This window comes from Nerophis lumbriciformis, linkage group LG22, assembly GCF_033978685.3.
Source record: "Nerophis lumbriciformis linkage group LG22, RoL_Nlum_v2.1, whole genome shotgun sequence".
Classification (NCBI taxonomy): domain Eukaryota; kingdom Metazoa; phylum Chordata; class Actinopteri; order Syngnathiformes; family Syngnathidae; genus Nerophis; species Nerophis lumbriciformis.
In genome coordinates, this window is record NC_084569.2 from 395,609 (window position 1) to 415,000 (window position 19,392).

At 39.7% G+C, this 19,392-nt stretch overlaps 1 protein-coding gene across 3 annotated transcripts in view; it reads right to left on the minus strand.

Annotated features, from left to right (window-relative positions):
• LOC133615673 (hepatocyte growth factor-regulated tyrosine kinase substrate-like) overlaps nt 1-14,519 on the minus strand; it is a 35,869-nt gene extending 21,350 nt beyond the window's left edge. For 2 of the 3 annotated variants that reach the window (XM_061974434.2, XM_061974432.2), the window contains exons 1-8: nt 14,292-14,519; nt 9,671-9,755; nt 7,393-7,468; nt 7,176-7,268; nt 4,766-4,889; nt 1,406-1,458; nt 1,221-1,289; nt 970-1,094 (exon numbers count right to left, since the gene is read on the minus strand). In XM_061974434.2, coding sequence (XP_061830418.2) covers nt 970-1,094; nt 1,221-1,289; nt 1,406-1,458; nt 4,766-4,889; nt 7,176-7,268; nt 7,393-7,468; nt 9,671-9,755; nt 14,292-14,328 — 662 coding nt within the window. In that variant the 5' untranslated portion in view covers nt 14,329-14,519. The remainder of the gene's footprint in view (nt 1-969; nt 1,095-1,220; nt 1,290-1,405; nt 1,459-4,765; nt 4,890-7,175; nt 7,269-7,392; nt 7,469-9,670; nt 9,756-14,291) is intronic. The other variant, XM_061974433.2, reaches the window with a different exon arrangement.
• Between the last annotated feature and the right edge of the window lie 4,873 nt (nt 14,520-19,392).

A 19,392-nucleotide genomic window follows, 5' to 3' on the forward strand; every position in this document is an offset into this window, starting at 1 on the left:
TACGTTCCCATCCTCACCTATGGTCATGAGCTTTGGGTTATGACCGAAAGGACAAGATCACGGGTACAAGCGGCCGAAATGAGTTTCCTCCGCCGGGTGGCGGGGCTCTCCCTTAGAGATAGGGTGAGAAGCTCTGCCATCCGGGAGGAGCTCAAAGTAAAGCCGCTGCTCCTCCACATCGAGAGGAGCCAGATGAGGTGGTTCGGGCATCTGATCAGGATGCCACCCGAACGCCTCCCTAGGGAGGTGTTTAGGGCACGTCCGACCGGTAGGAGGCCGCGGGGAAGACCCAGGACACGTTGGGAAGACTATGTCTCCCGGCTGGCCTGGGAACGCCTCGGGGTCCCACAGGAAGAGCTGGACGAAGTGGCTGGGGAGAGGGAAGTCTGGGCTTCCCTGCTTAGGCTGCTGCCCCCGCGACCCGACCTCGGATAAGCGGAAGAAGATGGATGGATGGATGGATAGTGGTTTCCCCCAGAAAAACCTTGATTTCATTTTACTGTAGATTACAGTATTGAGGTGGGCGGGGTTGGAGTGATCGCTGATCGCTGTATAATTTGTCCAGAATCTTAACGGTCCTCCTGGACCGACCAGATTAGGAACCGGTACTCGGCGTACATCCCAACTAATGTTAAATGTAGATTAAAATCATTATAGGACTCCTTTAATGTATGAAAGCACTATAAAAGGTACAACTGCCCCACATAGTGGTAAATTTGGTCATTTACAGCAGTTTTGACTCATGTTGTAATCTCAAGTGGTATTATAGAACACACAGGCTGACACGGAGTTAAATATAACATGTTTACACTTATAAAAGCAGAATGACTTGCATTTGATCCTAAAATTATGTTCAGTCAACTATTGTTGTGGCAAGTGAGTGTATGTATTCTTAACATTGGGTATATCTACAATGAACATAAACCATCATGAGAAATCTAAGGTGGAAAATCACCACTGCGTACTCACTTGTTTAGCAGCTCAAAGCAAGGCTCACAAACGCGGACCTCCTTCTCTATTCCAAACTTGGGAATAGTGGAATACTTAGACGAACACTTCCCGCAGAAAATCTGCCCGCAAGCTCGACAGTGGTGCTAAAAGAGAGCGAATGCAAATCCAGGTCAAGCTGTGCTCGTAGGTCATAACCCACCACTGCTCGGTGTGACTGAAGGAAGTGTTGCAATGTTTACAATGTCCCACTTCAGGTAAGCCCCGCCTACCTTTCTCGTCATAACTCCAAATTGAACTCTGCACCGGTGGCATTCCTCTGCATCAACCCAGTCTGGGGCCTGAATGGGTACAAATGTGTTCTTTTTATAGACATGGAGGCCCTGGCAGTCATGCGATCAAACTATAAATACTGCCACAGACTAAAATCAGGCTATGCAAGAAAAATGTTACTTACACGCTCGGCTGCAAACATGGCATCACTCTCCTTGAACTCAGGAAACACGTGACCTAGAAAAGAAAAACAAATCATCATAAAACCTTTCATCAACTCTACAGGCAAATGTGAAGTTAAAAGCCCTATGATGAAACTACATCAAATTGTTAGGTACTGCTAATGTTAATGCATTATATTGGCTGCCACACTCCTTCCCTATGTCACAGTCAACTTCTGGTTCTATGTTTATCATCACACTTTCGCTTTGTCATCACTGGTACTCCTCTCCCTTCTCACACTGAGGTTCAAAAAAAATGTGCATGTTTTGAGGAATCATTTCACTGAAATTACCTTTGTTTAACTCTATATCGTACAATTTTAAAAGGATTCTACCGAGGGCTGCAGCTAGGGTTTATTTTAGAAATCAAGTAATCTCTCTATCAATTTGTTTGGTTCATAGAATAATCGAGTAAAACAGACGTTATAGCTTCCAGACATTTATAAAAAATTGTTGAAACAAACCAATTTTCTGATGAACTTTATTCTTTTAAATGCACGTAACATTCAAATAGCACTTTTAACATGGGATCATTACTATTTATTAGTTGTGTAGCCTAAAGCCAGCCAATAGATAATAAAGAACCAAACAAAAAGACTCAAAGATAAATTGAGTGACAATGTATTTAACAACTTGGCTGCATTTACACTGCACACCAAATCAGATATGTGCCCTCAAGTGACACAGATTTGATTTACGCTCCAAAGTGCTTCATATTTTACCTTTTCGCATTAGATCCAGGCCACATCAGGAGGTAGTACACATTTGATTGGAATCTGATCTTTTTAAATGTGACTTCAGTCTAAACGCAATGCGACCTGAATAGTGTTTTTTTCCGTCAGCTTAGGGTGAGCTACGTCATTTGTGTGCGCAGGGAAAGACGTAGTTCGCCAGTGGAAAAGACGCAGCTCGCAACGTCCGGTTACGGTGAGCAAAGTATTTTTCCGGCCGGCCAAATTTTTGGTGCATCACCAGTTAATACTGGGTAAATAATAGGCTATATGTAGTATATGAATATATATTTAAATTTCAAAGAAATAGCAATTGTTGAAGGATGGGCATTGACGCGGTGGCGTATTTGCCTCCATGCTATGTACATTGGCTGAGTTGTTTACGGGAGTTGGAAAAAAAGCTAACGTAGTTTCACGCTGATGTCCGTGTTGCCTCTACTTAACAGCCATAAAAAGATTGGAACTCTACCAAATATATTAAACTAGTCAGCATATATCCATTCATAAATATTTCTTTAATTTATTTTCACGTAAGAAAATGTGAGTGTGAATGTTGTCTGTCTATCTGTGTTGGCCCTGTGATGAGGTGACTTGTCCAGGGTGTAACCAGCTTTGCGCCCGAATGCAGCTGAGATAGGCTCCCGCGACCCCGAAAGGGACAAGCGGTTGAAAATGGATGGATGGATGAAAAACACTCATTTTTAAAAAGGTGTGGCGACTTTTATTTTATTATTTATATTATTCACATGTGAATATAGACTATTTATATTATTCACATGTGTATAATGCTGTATAATAGACTGTATTTATATTATTCACATGTGAATAATGCTGTATAATAGACTATTTATATTATTCACATGTGAATAATGCTGTATAATAGACTATTTATATTATTCACATGTGAATAATGCTGTATAATAGACTATTTATATTATTCACATGTGAATAATGCTGTATAATAGACTGTATTTATATTATTCACATGTGAATAATGCTGTATAATAGACTGCATTTATATTATTCACATGTGAATAATGCTGTATAATAGACTGTATTTATATTATTCACATGTGAATAATGCTGTATAATAGACTGTATTTATATTATTCATATGTGAATAATGCTGTATAATAGACTATTTATATTATTCACATGTGAATAATGCTGTATAATAAGACTGTATTTATATTATTCACATGTGAATAATGCTGTATAATAGACTGTATTTATATTATTCACATGTGAATAATGCTGTATAATAGACTGTATTTATATTATTCACATGTGAATAATGCTGTATAATAGACTGTACTTATATTATTCACATGTGAATAATGCTGTATAATAGACTGTATTTATATTATTCACATGTGTATAATGCTGTATAATAGACTGTATTTATATTATTTACATGTGAATAATGCTGTATAATAGACTATTTATATTATTCACATGTGAATAATGCTGTATAATAGACTGTATTTATATTATTCACATGTGAATAATGCTGTATAATAGACTATTTATATTATTCACATGTGAATAATGCTGTATAATAGACTATTTATATTATTCACATGTAAAAAATACCTAAGTGTTTATTGTGAGCGAACTGTGGTGCTGAATTTCCCCCAGGGATCAATAAAGTACTTTCTATTCTATTTTATTTAGAGAATCTGGTCAACTTTTTTTGTATTTACTTTATTGAAACGCGCATGCAAGTGACGTCGAGGCCACATTGGGGCCTGTACACATTTATACCGGAGTCTATTAAATATCATGACCCAATATGTTTGAATAAAGTATTTGTTATGCAAGTTATAATGATAAATGATAAATGGGTTGTACTTGTATAGCGCTTTTCTACCTTCAAGGTACTCAAAGCGCTTTGACACTACTTCCACATTTACCCATTCACACACACATTCACACACTGATGGAGGGAGCTGCCATGCAAGGCGCTAACCAGCACCCATCAGGAGCAAGGGTGAAGTGTCTTGCTCAGGACACAACGGACATGACGAGGTTGGTACTAGGTGGGGATTGAACCAGGGACCCTCGGGTCGCGCCCGACCATTCTCCCACTGCGCCACGCCGTCCCCTAGTTAAATATATAAGATGGTGTTAGCTGCCAAAATAAACGTTGACCTACTTTACGGTTGTTTACTGCTCTTTAATATTCAGGGTGCTTTTTTTGTAACGTGCTGAAATATTGATGTAGTGCTAATCTTAAATGTCAGATCTGTTTGACAGTGTAAACATTTCACCACATTGTATGTCTTTCTCAGTTTGAAATGATCGCAAAACCTGAAATGGCTTCACTCTTCTTCTTTGGGCCAATTGCTCTCGTTCTCTCTCTTCTTTGAGCCATCTCTCTTTGCACTCCACTGTCTGGCCACGCACAACTTATACCACCATAGGTGCACCACTTTCACGTACACTCTATTGGAGCAGTCTTGCGGAAACAATGGCCGCGTATTTTACCCATTTAATGAATCACTGATGCAACCAAATGCAAATGAATGGCTTTACATTGCAGTTTAGGTTCAGAAATGACAAACTATAAAAACCATACACGTGTCCACGTACCTTCCACTTTCATGATCTGATAGGTGTCTTGTACCACTTTGTACTTGGGTTCATTGCGGAAGGCGTGGGCCCAGGCCTGGATCAGGTAGAGGATCTTGTTTCGGACATTTGGTTCTGTCTGTTTCTAGTGAAGAGAATTGTTTAAATAAACTGTCTTTACATCTTTGCATTATTCATGTTATTTTGTCGCTTTACAAACTGGGCTGTTGCTATAGGAACGAGCAAAAACATATGACATCACATGACCACTGGCATGTAATCACACAAAGAATTTGCTGATTCATTTTAAATTGGAACTGCACCTTTTTTTTAAATTTTGCCTATCATTCACAATCTTTATGTGAGACAACCACACATGATTTCCCTATTGTGTGATGAACAAAGTCTATCACATCTTATTTTATATTTTTCTTTTTCTTATGCACTAACTTGTAAATAAACACTAGCAAAAGTCAGTCAAAAATGGAGCCAATGGAAGTTGATCTATTCCATCTATAAAGCGCTCTTAAAAAACCTCCATGGTTTTATATACACGCTGTAAATATATATGTAATGTAACAACAGGCACATTCATAATAACATGTAATACTTACCATTTTTGTCAATGTAGGCAATTGTCTGCGGATTACTTTCACAGACACATGATTAGGGGTGTAACGGTACACAAAAATTTTGGTTCGGTACGTACCTCGGTTTAGAGGTCACGGTTCGGTTCATTTCCGGTACAGTAAGAAAACAAAATATACATTTTTGGGTTATTTATTTACCAAATTTGCAAAATCTTCCACCAAAAATATTTTTCTTCGTGGAATATTTGATGTGAAGTAATGGGAACCTTGGATAGGTCAAAAATTCATAATAACATTGATTTTGATTCAATATTATGTTTTGAGCAATGACAGTTTGAAAGAATAAAAACCAGCTTTGTTTTATTAGTCAACATTGCAACTTTTTCTTAATTACATTTAACCTTTAAGCTTTTTTATTTCACTTTTGTTATGTTTTTGTTTATTTTAATAGTATTTTTTAAAATGTGCCATGGGCCTTTAAAACATTAGCTGTGGGCCGCAAATGGCCTCCGGGGCACACTTTTGACACCCCTGCTATAGATAATAAAACATTAAATGTGATAAATCTATGGATAAAAAGCAGAGCCTGGCGACGCATGCGCGTTTATCATAACTCTCTCCCTCTCTCTGTCTCTACCCCTCCCTCACAAATACTGCTTGTGCGCACAATTTGTTTTGTTTTTAACCCCTTCTTAACCCTGAATGTACATTGAAAATACACGCAACCCTAACTCAAAATGCCGGACATTTGAGGCATTTAAGAAAATCCGCCCTGACAGCTACGCAAAAGAGGACATGTCCGGTGAAAAGAGGACGTATGGTCAGTCTATCGTAGCCCATTAGCTGCTAGCATGCCATGTGTTGTGCCTCGGTGTGCATTGTTTACACAACGTGCGCTACGCTACTTAATATGTCCGTGTGGAAACTCGTTCGGTACACCTCCGAACCGAATCGGAACCCCCGTACCGAAACGGTTCAATACAAATACACGTATCGCTACACTCCTACGCATGATGTTTACTTTTCATTTAAAAAACAACAGTATTATCACTCAGTGCAGACCTCGTGAGAGACAACAAAGACTACTTTGGGACAAATTCTTATATTTAACCTTATATTTTTATAGACTGAATACAAGGAGGATGAGCTACAAGTTTTCAAAGCTGTCTGCTAAACAGATCCAGCTTTAGTAAAATACTAAACATCACGTAGCAGTATTGCCAAGTGCTTAACAAGATATTCAAACTATGAACACAATAAAACGATCAATCAGACAATAAAAGTCTGCTCTCACTCGGATGCTGACTAATGGGATGATTATGTCTTGTCATTCATAAACCTCATGCAGGTTTTAAAAAAAAAAAAAGGCAAACAAGCGTCCTTTCATGTCTTTCTCGCCGTGAATGTCAAAGTTGACAAACTTCTCGGTTTATGGAAACAACCTTCTACTATACAGGTCGTGGTATGATTTATAATCTAGAATTACTTTTCACTAACTCAGAGGCGATGCAGCAGCTCACCAGTTCAACATGTCAATAAAGCTGGTTAGCTTTATGTGATCACAGCACTGCTAAAAATGGCCTGTCTGCGTTGGCGCTTATAATAACAATATCACTAACAATTGATTAATATTCAGGTCACGAGATGTAAATGGAGTATTGTTGGCGGTTTTCTTAGAGAGCTTTAAGGCAGAATAGTGTACGCCCATTAGCCACCTAGTACTTGCCGTATTTTATGACTTAGACACATGTGATCTTGTCTACATAAAGATTGTGAATGAACGGCAAAACAAGCGCATTTTCCCTCTAAGGATGTTTGCAAACGAGGTGTTACAACGCCACCTTGAGCAGATCCTTCAATTCCTCCATCGTCACTTTACTGGCCACCTCATCATGAACCGTCTGACCACAGTTCTTCACCACGGACTCAAGGACCTGAAGAGGAAGGGAACAATGGTTTCTCCCACATATTGTAGCGCAATTGCAAGTAACCGAGTTGTGTATAACTGTGCCCACATATGTCACTATTGTGCTTTTATCTACAAATTCTCAATCTTACCTCGAGTGCATAGAGGGCCACATGTGGGTTCTTGTCGTTCAACTTCTTTTTAATGGCAGCGATTGCATATTTAGCCCTGATTGGAGAAATATACCATCAATGACCTTTTCATTTTAAAATATGACCACAATGAATCAAAAAAGTGGGATAGGAGTAGGGCTGGACCGATAAAACGATATTAACACACATCACGATAGATAAAATGATGTTCGATAAAACGTTCAATACATATATATACACCGGTACATATTTCTGCTCAGAAGAACACGTAAGTTACAAAGCAAGGTTAGTAGCAAGAACAAAGACATTCAGGCTCTGATAACCAAGCAAAATAGGAAGTAATCACTGAGCAATTGGAGGGGCGCACTAACAGCCAATCACGTAACAGTATCAATTATCCTGTTTGGTTGCACCATCTTGCTGTCTCGCTGTTGATTCTCTGCATGGAGTTAGAAGAGAAACTAAAAATAAGTGCTGCAGAGTACCGGTACATCTCTTTCATCCATAGGTTGTTCCCTAATCAGGGACATTAATTCCTTTCGATACTTAAGAATAACTGACTAGGGGTGCAACGATTAGTCGACATTATTGACAAATGTCCACAATAAAATTTGTCGGCAACAAATATATTTGTCGACAATAGTCGTGACGTCATCACTCCTGTTTTTCCGGGCGGAAACGGGTTTGCGCCACCACTCGCAAAAACATCGGCAGGTGGAAACATTTGAAGTGTAAGAACATATCCTCCTATTCTTGCCTAAGACATGAATACCTTGCTGGAACCGCACACAGACAGACAGACATTAGGCACCAATGCGGAGGTATCATAGGATTAAACATAAAATCTATTAGATAGCCAACATGTTGAGAATTCATTACTGATACAATTCTATACATTGAGTTGTTCAATAGTCACTATACCAGTGTGCAGCTTTTTAACCACATCATGTCAAAATGCTTATTTTGTTTTTGAGGAAGTTAGATTTGGTGATTTGTTGTCTGTTTTTATTGTTGCTATTGTAACTGTTAGAATAATTGTTTGTAAGTTATCACAAAAAACTTTGTGTTGAAATGAGTTCCAGGCAAAAGGACAGGGGCTGTCTTTGAGGCCTACCAAGAGTAAGACTCGTAAAACTCCACTGTGTAAGGGGGAGAGCCACATGAAGGGTTTTCTGTTTTCTCTCATGTGTGGTAATCAACAGAAGGATGTTGTTCTGGCCCAAGTACTTCAAAGTGGAGACATGACAGGATCTGCCCAATTTCCAGACAAACTCTTTTTGAACTATTTTATGGACCTCCTTTTGAACTATTTTACGAACTCTTTTTGAACTGACCTTTTCTGTGAACTTTTTGCGACCTTTGTCCTTTGGAAACAAAGGTGGTCATGTGGTTGGGGAGGGTCCAAAATAAAAGGAGGCGGCATGCAATATTTTGGCAGAGCGTGCTGGAGATTGTAGAGGATACAATGTCCGGGCGACTCTCCTCAATATATTGAGTCCAAATTGAATTCTGTCTGTTTAATTCTTTGCCTCTTGTCTTGTTTAATAGATGTCATCAGTGTTTGAACCTGACAGTAACTGTTTTGTCTGTCAATTGTTTTTGTTTTTTTTAGCAATTTGCCTTTCCTTTCTTTTTAATTTACAATATTGTAATAGTCAATTCATTTTTGTAACAGCTGGATGTGCAACACAGTTACAATATAAATAAATAAAGGAATTAGTTATCTTTGTTGTCCGTAAGCACATGCCTAAAATAACTTAAGTGTGTTTAAAAGTCGTTGGAAAAATTAGAGCCATTAAATATGTGTACGCTTTATAATCTGACTTATCGACTAATCGTTAAGATAGTCGTTGACTATTCGACACAGCTGTAACTTCCTGGCATTAAACCTGCAACAAATAGTTATCAGATTTCTGTATGTTTAGATTTTCACACTGCACTAATTTGTTACACTTTATTGTGCATTTCTTACATAATCCGTTTTTTTGCACCCTCAATTTATGAAGTTATTGTTATGTGCTTACTGTGATTTTATAACTGTGTTTACATTGATTGAGTATGGGTGAGTTGTCATTTCCTTTCTGCCTTTATATCTTAGGCATTTATAATTAAAGTAAGGTTACATTTTAAATATCAACATTTAATATATTTTTTGTTCTTGTCTTTATTTTCCACTGGTCATAAAAATATCAATAACTATCGATAGCGACCGATACAAAACACTTAAATCGTGATATAGTTTTCAGCCATATCGCCCAGCCCTAGATAGGAGATTTACTGTGTGTCTCCTTGTCGAATGAGATCACAGATTTGCAGAATGGATTCCCAGTCGGTTTCCAGCAGCAGCTGACTCGTGGCCTTATCTGGAATGAACACATGTGCATTAATGGTGACACATATTTAGTCACTTGTTTGTGCAAGTGTATTAAATTAGTTTAGTCTTTATTTGAAGGGACAATGCACAGAGACATTAAGCTCAAAGACAGATATGTTCTGCACCAGATTATAGCTAAGTAGCTCATTTCCATCTGCAGTCCCTGGTTACTTAAATTAAAAGGGATAAAAAAAAATGATACTATAGCATGTAATAAAATTAAGAAAAGTCATTAAATGCCTGTTCAATGACACATACTTATACATTACAACCACCCCTCCTTTACATCATAACACAGACAATACAACTCTTGTTCACATCTGTCAAAATGTTGTCATGCATGAATGTAATAGACATGAAGTTGACATGTCAAACATGGTGCCCACCTCAGTGGCCGTGTGAGCAGCTTTGATTGCTCCAAAGCCACTTTTTAACTTCAAATTGTGAATGAAGAGTCATCTGTTAGACTTTTCAAAGTTTGTTGTGAGGTCGTTCCATTCTTTTCCTAAATTCCTTTCCGTTGTGAATGAGTAATTGTTTGAGTTTATTTTGAACATGCAAGCATACAACATGATGCATCACAATTTCCAGTTTCTCTTTTCAACATGTTGGAAAAGGAGTAGGAAGAAGCAGAGCTTATTTAATCCTACCCCTTTTCTTTTACGTAACTGTTGCTAAAACTTTTGTTCACTTCCTGTTCTCAATTTATTCACAATATACTCCATAAGTAATCACAATAAAAATAAATGAATAATACTCGGTGAAGTAAGTTACATTTCATACAGTGAGATGAGTAAGATTATTTTGAAAATGAATCGATGGATGAAATGAATTCAGAATGTTTATCATGGTTCTTCTTTGTACTTTGTAAACACTTTAAGTTTGAAGAGTTTCTTGAAGTGGATCATATTAGTACATTATTTGATTGCTTTGCTTAATCCATTCCATCATTTAATTCCACATACTGAAGGTATTAAGTGTTGTACGTGCATACAAATGTTTTAAAGTGCATTTTTCTCTAAAATTAGAGTTCTCTTTTTTTGAGAAGAATTGTTGTACATTATTTGGTAGCAGGTTATAGCTTGCTTTGTGTATCATTTTAACTGTTTGCAAATGCACTATGTCGTGGAATTTCACAAATTTTGATTCAGTAAATAAGGGGTATGTATGTTCTCTATAGCCCAGTGTTTTTCAACCTTTTTTGAGCCAAGGCACATTTTTTGCGTTGAAAAAATGCGGAGGCACACCACCAGCAGAAATCATTGAAAAACAAAACTCGGTTGACAATAAAAAGTCGTTGTCGCAATTGTTGGATATGACTTTAAAGCATAACCAAGCATGCATCACTATAGCTCTTGTCTCAAAGTAGGTGTACTGTCACATCACCCTGACTTATTTGGACTTTTTTTGCTGTATTCCTGTGAGTAGTGTTTTAGTTCTTGTCTTGCGCTCCTATTTTTGTGGCTTTTTCTCTTTTTTCGGTATTTTCCTGTAGCAGTTTCATGTCTTCCTTTGAGCGATATTTCCCACATCTACTTTGTTTTAGCAATCAAGAATATTACAATTGTTTTTATCCTTCTTTGTGGGGACATTGTTGATTGTCATGTCATGTTCGGATGTACGTTGTGGACGCCGTCTTTGCTCCACAGTAAGTCTTTGCTGTCGTCCAGCATTCTTTTTTTGTTTACTTTGTTGTCAGTTGAGTTTTACTTTTGTTCTGCATTGCCATCCCTAAGCTTCAATGCCTTTTCTTAGGGGCACTCACCTTTTGTTTATTTTTGGTTTAAGCATTAGATACCTTTTTACCTGCACGCTGCCTCCCGCTGTTTCCGACATCTACAAAGCAATTAGCTACCGGCTGCCCCCTACTGATATGGAAGAGTATTACACGATTACTCTGCCGAGCTCTAGACAGCACCAACACATCATTTGCAGACTATAATTACTGGTTTGCAAAAAATATTTTTAACCCAAATAGGTGAAATTAGATAATCTCCCACGGGACACCAGAGTGTATCTCACGGCACAGTGGTTGAAAAACATTGCTATATCCAACATTATGTATTATTCTAACTCAGGGGTCAGCAACCCGCGGCTCTAGAGCCGCATGCGGCTCTTTAGTACAAAAGTGAGCATTGTTGATGTTATTGACTTGTGTGGAGTGCTAATCAGGCATATTTGGTCAAACCATGGCTGCAAGCTAATCGATGCTAACATGCTATTTAGGCTAGCTGTACGTACATATTGCATCATTATGCCTGAATTTCCTTTGCTTATGTCCTCTGTGAATTCAATTTATATTTGCATGTCTCATGACACATTATCTGTATATAATATTGGCTGCATTTCTGTTAGTTGTATGCCTGCCATGTTGTTCCAGACCACAGCAAACGTTACCCAGCTTGCAAAGATTGTAATAAATCCATTAGAAGAAGACAACATGCTGTTTCCTTAAACTTGGACACACACATCTATACCTTGGGGACGGCATGGCGAAGTTGGGAGAGTGGCCGTGCCAGCAATCCGAGGGTTACTGGTTCAATCCCCACCTTCTACCATCCTACTCACGTCCGTTGTGTCCTTGAGCAAGACACTTCACCCTTGCTCCTGATGGGTCCTGGTTGGCGCCGTGCATGGCAGCTCCCGCATCAGTGTGTGAAAAAAGGTAGAAAAGCGCTATACAAGTACAACCCATTTACCATTTACCTTTGGCCATTCTGAGCCAGTAATTTCCAGAAGTTATCTCAACCTGTGAGAAGCCTCCAGTGCAAAAACGTGTGGAATAAAAATGAATACACAACATTTCTGTCAACATAGATTTGCGTCAGCCTTTGATAGTAGGCGTATATAGCTAATACCGTACAGACACTTACAGCATGTGTTGTCTTCTTTATAAGACTCATATAAGGCTTTTCATTTTTTGCGGCTCCAGACAGATTTTTAGGGACCGCAATGTCCCTTTGGGACAGAGGACCCTATTGTATTTGTAAGATTTTATTATTATTATGCCGCCGCCTCTTTGAGCTGTAATTTGACCCCCTTAACATGCTTCAAAACTCACCAAACTGGACACACACATCAGGACTGGCAAAAATTGTGATCTAATAAAAAATACAGACACAACTGCTCCTAGGAAGAAAACTCAGACAAAACTGCCTGTAACTTCCAGTAGGAATGTCGTAGAGACATTAAATAAATGATAAATGGGTTGTACTTGTATAGCACTTTTCTACCTTCAAGGCACTACTTCCACATTTACCCATTCACACACACATTCACACACTGATGGAGGGAGCTGCCATGCAAGGCGCTAACCTTTGGGGCGGCATGGGTAGAGCAACCGTGCCAGAAACCTGAGGGTTGCAGGTTCGCTCCCCGCCTCTTACCATCCAAAAATCGCTGCCGTTGTGTCCTTGGGCGGGACACTTCACCCTTTGCCCCCGGTGCCACTCACACCGGTGAATTGAATGATGAATGATAGGTGGTGGTCGGAGGGGCCGTTGGCGCAAATTGCAGCCACGCTTCTGTCAGTCTACCCCAGGGCAGCTGTGGCTATGAAACTAGCTTACCACCACCAGGTGCGAATGAATGATGGGTTCCACATGTAAAGCGACTTTGGGTACTTAGAAAAGCGCTATATAAATTCCAGTTATTATTATTATTAACCAGCACCCATCAGGAGCAAGGGTGAAGTGTCTTGCTCAGGACACAACGGACATGACGAGGTTGGTACTAGGTGGGGATTGAACCAGGGACCCTCGGGTCGCGCACGGCCATTCTTCCACTGCGCCACGCCGTCCCTTAAACAAAAACCTCTACATAGGTCTCACTTAGACCTACATTTCATACACTGACAACCCCCAGCAAAAATCAACGGGAAGTTTGCAATTCCCCCTTCAAAACAAGTTTTGTAAAAACCGGTCACCTTTTTTCAAACATTATCTCCTCTGACGTTTGTCGTGTCGGCTTCAAACTAGCACAGGAGAGAGATTGAACCCTTCTGATTAAAAGTTGACCAAAGAGTTTTAATTACTGCTCCGGTTTGGATTTTATGTGCCGTCAAAGTTGGTCCCGTCCATCGCTGCTTACAGCTTTAATTTTTATTTTTTTTATTTTTGGTCTAATATGGCTCTTTCAACATTTTGGGTTGCCGACCCCTGTAACTGATCTTTTTTGTAACATTATTGTTTGCCGTCAGTACAATAGTTAACTATATTCAAGGTGTTGTTTAAAGTCCAGTAAAGAATAAAAGGCACGTCTTTTCCTTCTTGTTGTTTTGACGTGGGATCATTTGACAAAACGTTAGACTATAACGGCATCATTCCTGGCTAATATTACATTGACCAACAGCAAGCCAGAGTTTGCACAAACGAAGCAAATGTGTGTGAGATTATGAAGAAAATAACATGAAATGTAGTTGTTTATATAGTGATTATTGAGCTAAGTGTAGTTAGCAGGCCTGAGTGTCGCGTCTAAACAATACCCTGGGACACTTCTAACTTGACTAATGACGTTCACAACTTACCCAGGAGTCTCTCAAAGGAACCTCCGCCTTTCCCCATGTTCGAGTGGGGATTGTCGCGGTGTGTTTGTGTCTTCTCTGCTCGACGCTCACTCCTCTTTTCACGCCGTTAGCTTTAGCCTCCTGCTAAGCTAGCGTCAAGTCAGCGCCGGAAGAAACACGGCTCGTGCGGCACTTCCTGCTTCCGGTCGAGAAGCGCCGCCATTTGCGGACGGGCGCGTCCTCTGGAGTTGAAACGCGGCACTGCCGTGACGTGGACAACGTGACATTCGCCCATTTATGACAAGTCAATTGTGAAACTTGTATTAGTAGATTGCACAGTACAGTACATATTGCGTACAATTGACCACTAAATGGTAACACCCCAATAAGTTTTTCACACTTGTTTAAGTCGGGGTCTACGTTAATCAATTCATGGCAAATTAATAAATGTTAAGTTTCTCAATACCCGACCTGTTGTTTGTGCCTTTAAGAAATAATTATAACTCTACTTTAAAACATTTTTTACCTCCAACAACCAAAAAGCTGTGAAAACGATGATGCTGTGTTCCAAATCTAAATTATTTACTGAACTTGTGTGAGCCTATGGCTTTGCACTTTGTTATATTATATATATACTTTGTTTTTTATATATATATTGTCGGAGGCAGATATTTACATATATCCGAATTTAAGTTGTACTTCTTCCATTTCTTCTCTTGATGCTCTGTCAGCAAGTACAGGTAAAAGCCAGTAAATTAGAATATTTTGAAAAACTTGATTTATTTCAGTAATTGCATTCAAAAGGTGTAACTTGTACATTATATTTATTCATTGCACACAGACTGATGCATTCAAATGTTTATTTCATTTAATTTTGATGATTTGAAGTGGCAACAAATGAAAATCCAAAATTCCGTGTGTCACAAAATTAGAATATTACTTAAGGCTAATACAAAAAAGGGATTTTTAGAAATGTTGGCCAACTGAAAAGTATGAAAATGAAAAATATGAGCATGTACAATACTCAATACTTGGTTGGAGCTCCTTTTGCCTCAATTACTGCGTTAATGCGGCGTGGCATGGAGTCGATGAGTTTCTGGCACTGCTCAGGTGTTATGAGAGCCCAGGTTGCTCTGATAGTGGCCTTCAACTCTTCTGCGTTTTTGGGTCTGGCATTCTGCATCTTCCTTTTCACAATACCCCACAGATTTTCTATGGGGCTAAGGTCAGGGGAGTTGGCGGGCCAATTTAGAACAGAAATGCCATGGTCCGTAAACCAGGCACGGGTAGATTTTGCGCTGTGTGCAGGCGCCAAGTCCTGTTGGAACTTGAAATCTCCATCTCCATAGAGCAGGTCAGCAGCAGGAAGCATGAAGTGCTCTAAAACTTGCTGGTAGACGGCTGTGTTGACCCTGGATCTCAGAAAACAGAGTGGACCGACACCAACAGATGACATGGCACCCCAAACCATCACCCAACCATGCAAATTTTGCATTTCCTTTGGAAATCGAGGTCCCAGAGTCTGGAGGAAGACAGGAGAGGCACAGGATCCACGTTGCCTGAAGTCTAGTGTAAAGTTTCCACCATCAGTGATGGTTTGGGGTGCCATGTCATCTGCTGGTGTCGGTCCACTCTGTTTCCTGAGATCCAGGGTCAACGCAGCCGTCTACCAGCAAGTTTTAGAGCACTTCATGCTTCCTGCTGCTGACCTGCTCTATGGAGATGGAGATTTCAAGTTCCAACAGGACTTGGCGCCTGCACACAGCGCAAAATCTACCCGTGCCTGGTTTACGGACCATGGTATTTCTGTTCTAAATTGGCCCGCCAACTCCCCTGACCTTAGCCCCATAGAAAATCTGTGGGGTATTGTGAAAAGAAAGATGCAGAATGCCAGACCCAAAAACGCAGAAGAGTTGAAGGCCACTATCAGAGCAACCTGGGCTCTCATAACACCTGAGCAGTGCCAGAAACTCATCGACTCCATGCCACGCCGCATTAACGCAGTAATTGAGGCAAAAGGAGCTCCAACCAAGTATTGAGTATTGTACATGCTCATATTTTTCATTTTCATACTTTTCAGTTGGCCAACATTTCTAAAAATCCCTTTTTTGTATTAGCCTTAAGTAATATTCTAATTTTGTGACACACGGAATTTTGGATTTTCATTTGTTGCCACTTCAAATCATCAAAATTAAATGAAATAAACATTTGAATGCATCAGTCTGTGTGCAATGAATAAATATAATGTACAAGTTACACCTTTTCAATGCAATTACTGAAATAAATCAAGTTTTTCAAAATATTCTAATTTACTGGCTTTTACCTGTATATATATATATATATATATATATATATATATTGCATTCTATTATTATTTCTCGATTGTTTGTAAATGTTTATAAGAAAAGGTTTATAAAATCCTCCACCATGGACTGACCCACCCTCCACCTAGCTCACGATCGACTTGATGGGCACCCCTGATTATAGACATTACCTTTATTATTTTCATTGATTATAATCACGGTGAAAGCCTTGACTTTATAGTTGTGTATATGACTACCACAGGTAGAGTGCATTTGGCTGTATGAGTAGTTTCAAGTCCATACATCCATTTCCTACGGCTTGTCCCTTTCGTCAATCCGATTTATTGAGGACAAACTTTTCCTTGTTTTCTCAAACTTTGCTGTTTTAACAACAGCGCCGCCATGTGGTGAATTTCTTTGAAAAATAATAGCCTGTATGCATACCTAAAGGTTAATGAGCACTTATTATTATACATGAAAAGTGCGCATAGAGTGTTGATAGTGTGTGTCAATCACATATAATACTAATAATACAAACCCCGTTTCCATATGAGTTGGGAAATTGTGTTAGATGTAAATATAAACGGAATACAATGATTTGCAAATCCTTTTCAACCCATATTCAGTTGAATATGCTACAAAGACAACATATTTGATGTTCAAACTCATAAACTTTATTTTTTTTTTGCAAATAATAATTAACTTAGAATTTCATGGCTGCAACACGTGCCAAAGTAGTTGGGAAAGGGCATGTTCACCACTGTGTTACATGGCCTTTCCTTTTAACAACACTCAGTAAACGATTGGGAATTGAGGAAACACATTTTTGAAGCTTCTCAGGTGGAATTCTTTCCCATTCTTGCTTGATGTACAGCTTAAGTTGTTCAACAGGTGTGCTATTTTAGGCTTCATATTGCACCACACATTTTCAATGGGAGACAAGTCTGGACTACACGCAGGCCAGTCTAGTACCCGCACTCTTTTACTATGAAGCCACGTTGATGTAACACATGGCTTGGCATTGTCTTGCTGAAATAAGCAGGGGCGTCCATGGTAACGTTGCTTGGATGGCAACATATGTTGCTCCAAAACCTGTATGTACCTTTCAGCATTAATGGCGCCTTCACCGATGTGTAAGTTACCCATGTCTTGGGCACTAATACACCCCCATACCATCACACATGCTGCCTTTTACACTTTGCGCCTATAACAATCCGGATGGTTCTTTTCCTCTTTGGTCCGGAGGACACGACGTCCACAGTTTCCAAAAAAATTTTGAAATGTGGACTCGTCAGACCACAGAACACTTTTCCACTTTGTATCAGTCCATCTTAGATGAGCTCAGGCCCAATGAAGCCGACGGCGTTTCCGGGTGTTGTTGATAAACGGTTTTCGCCTTGCATAGGAGAGTTTTAACTTGCACTTACAGATGTAGCGACCGAATGTATTTAGTGACAGTAGGTTTCTGAAGTGTTCCTGAGCCCATGTGGTGATATCCTTTACACACTGATGTCGCTTGTTGATGCAGTACAGCCTGAGGGATGGAAGGTCACGGGCTTAGCTGCTTACGTGCAGTGATTTCTCCAGATTCTCTGAACCCTTTGATGATATTACGGACCGTAGATGGTGAAATCCCTAAATTCCTTGGTTCTTAAACTGTTCAACTATTTGCTCACACATTTGTTGACAAAGTGGTGACCCTCGCCCCGTCCTTGTTTGTGAGTGACTGAGCATTTCATGGAATCTACTTTTATACCCAACCATGGCACCCACCTGTTCCCAGGGTTAGGGTTAGGGTTAGGGTTAGGGTTAGGGTTAGGGTTAGGGTTAGGGTTAGGGTTAGGGTTAGGGTTAGGGTTAGGGTTAGGGCATTAATGGCGCCTATTTCAGCGCCATTAATGCTGAAATAAGCAGGGGCGTCCATGGTAACGTTGCTTGGATGGCAACATATGTTGCTCCAAAACCTGAATGTACCTTTCAGCATTAATGGCGCCTTCACCGATGTGTAAGTTACCCATGTCTTGGCCACTAATACACCCCCATACCATCACACATGCTGCCTTTTACACTTTGCGCCTAGAACAATCCGGATGGTTCTTTTCCTCTTTGGTCCGGAGGACACGACGTCAACAGTTTCCAAAAAAATTTTGAAATGTGGACTCGTCAGACCACAGAACACTTTTCCACTTTGTATCAGTCCATCTTAGATGAGCTCAGGCCCAATGAAGCCGACGGCGTTCCCGGGTGTTGTTGATAAACGGTTTTCGCCTTGCATAGGAGAGTTTTAACTTGCACTTACAGATGTAGCGACCGAATGTATTTAGTGACAGTAGGTTTCTGAAGTGTTCCTGAGCCCATGTGGTGATATCCTTTACACACTGATGTCGCTTGTTGATGCAGTACAGCCTGAGGGATGGAAGGTCACGGGCTTAGCTGCTTACGTGCAGTGATTTCTCCAGATTCTCTGAACCCTTTGATGATATTACGGACCGTAGATGGTGAAATCCCTAAATTCCTTGGTTGAGAAAGGTTTTTCTTAAACTGTTCAACTATTTGCTCACACATTTGTTGACAAAGTGGTGACCCTCGCCCCCAGGGCCGGCCCGTGGCATAGGCCGTATAGGCAAATGCTAAGGGCGCCGTCCATCAGGGGGCGCCACGCCAGTGCCACAAATATTGGACAAAAAAAAAGAAAAAAGAAAAAGTTCTTACTATTATTTCTAAATACAAAAAATAATCCCACGTTAATTAAAATGCAAAGTAAAGCCTATTTAATAGAAATATTATTTGTTACAACATTACGCCCCCCCTCTCTCCCC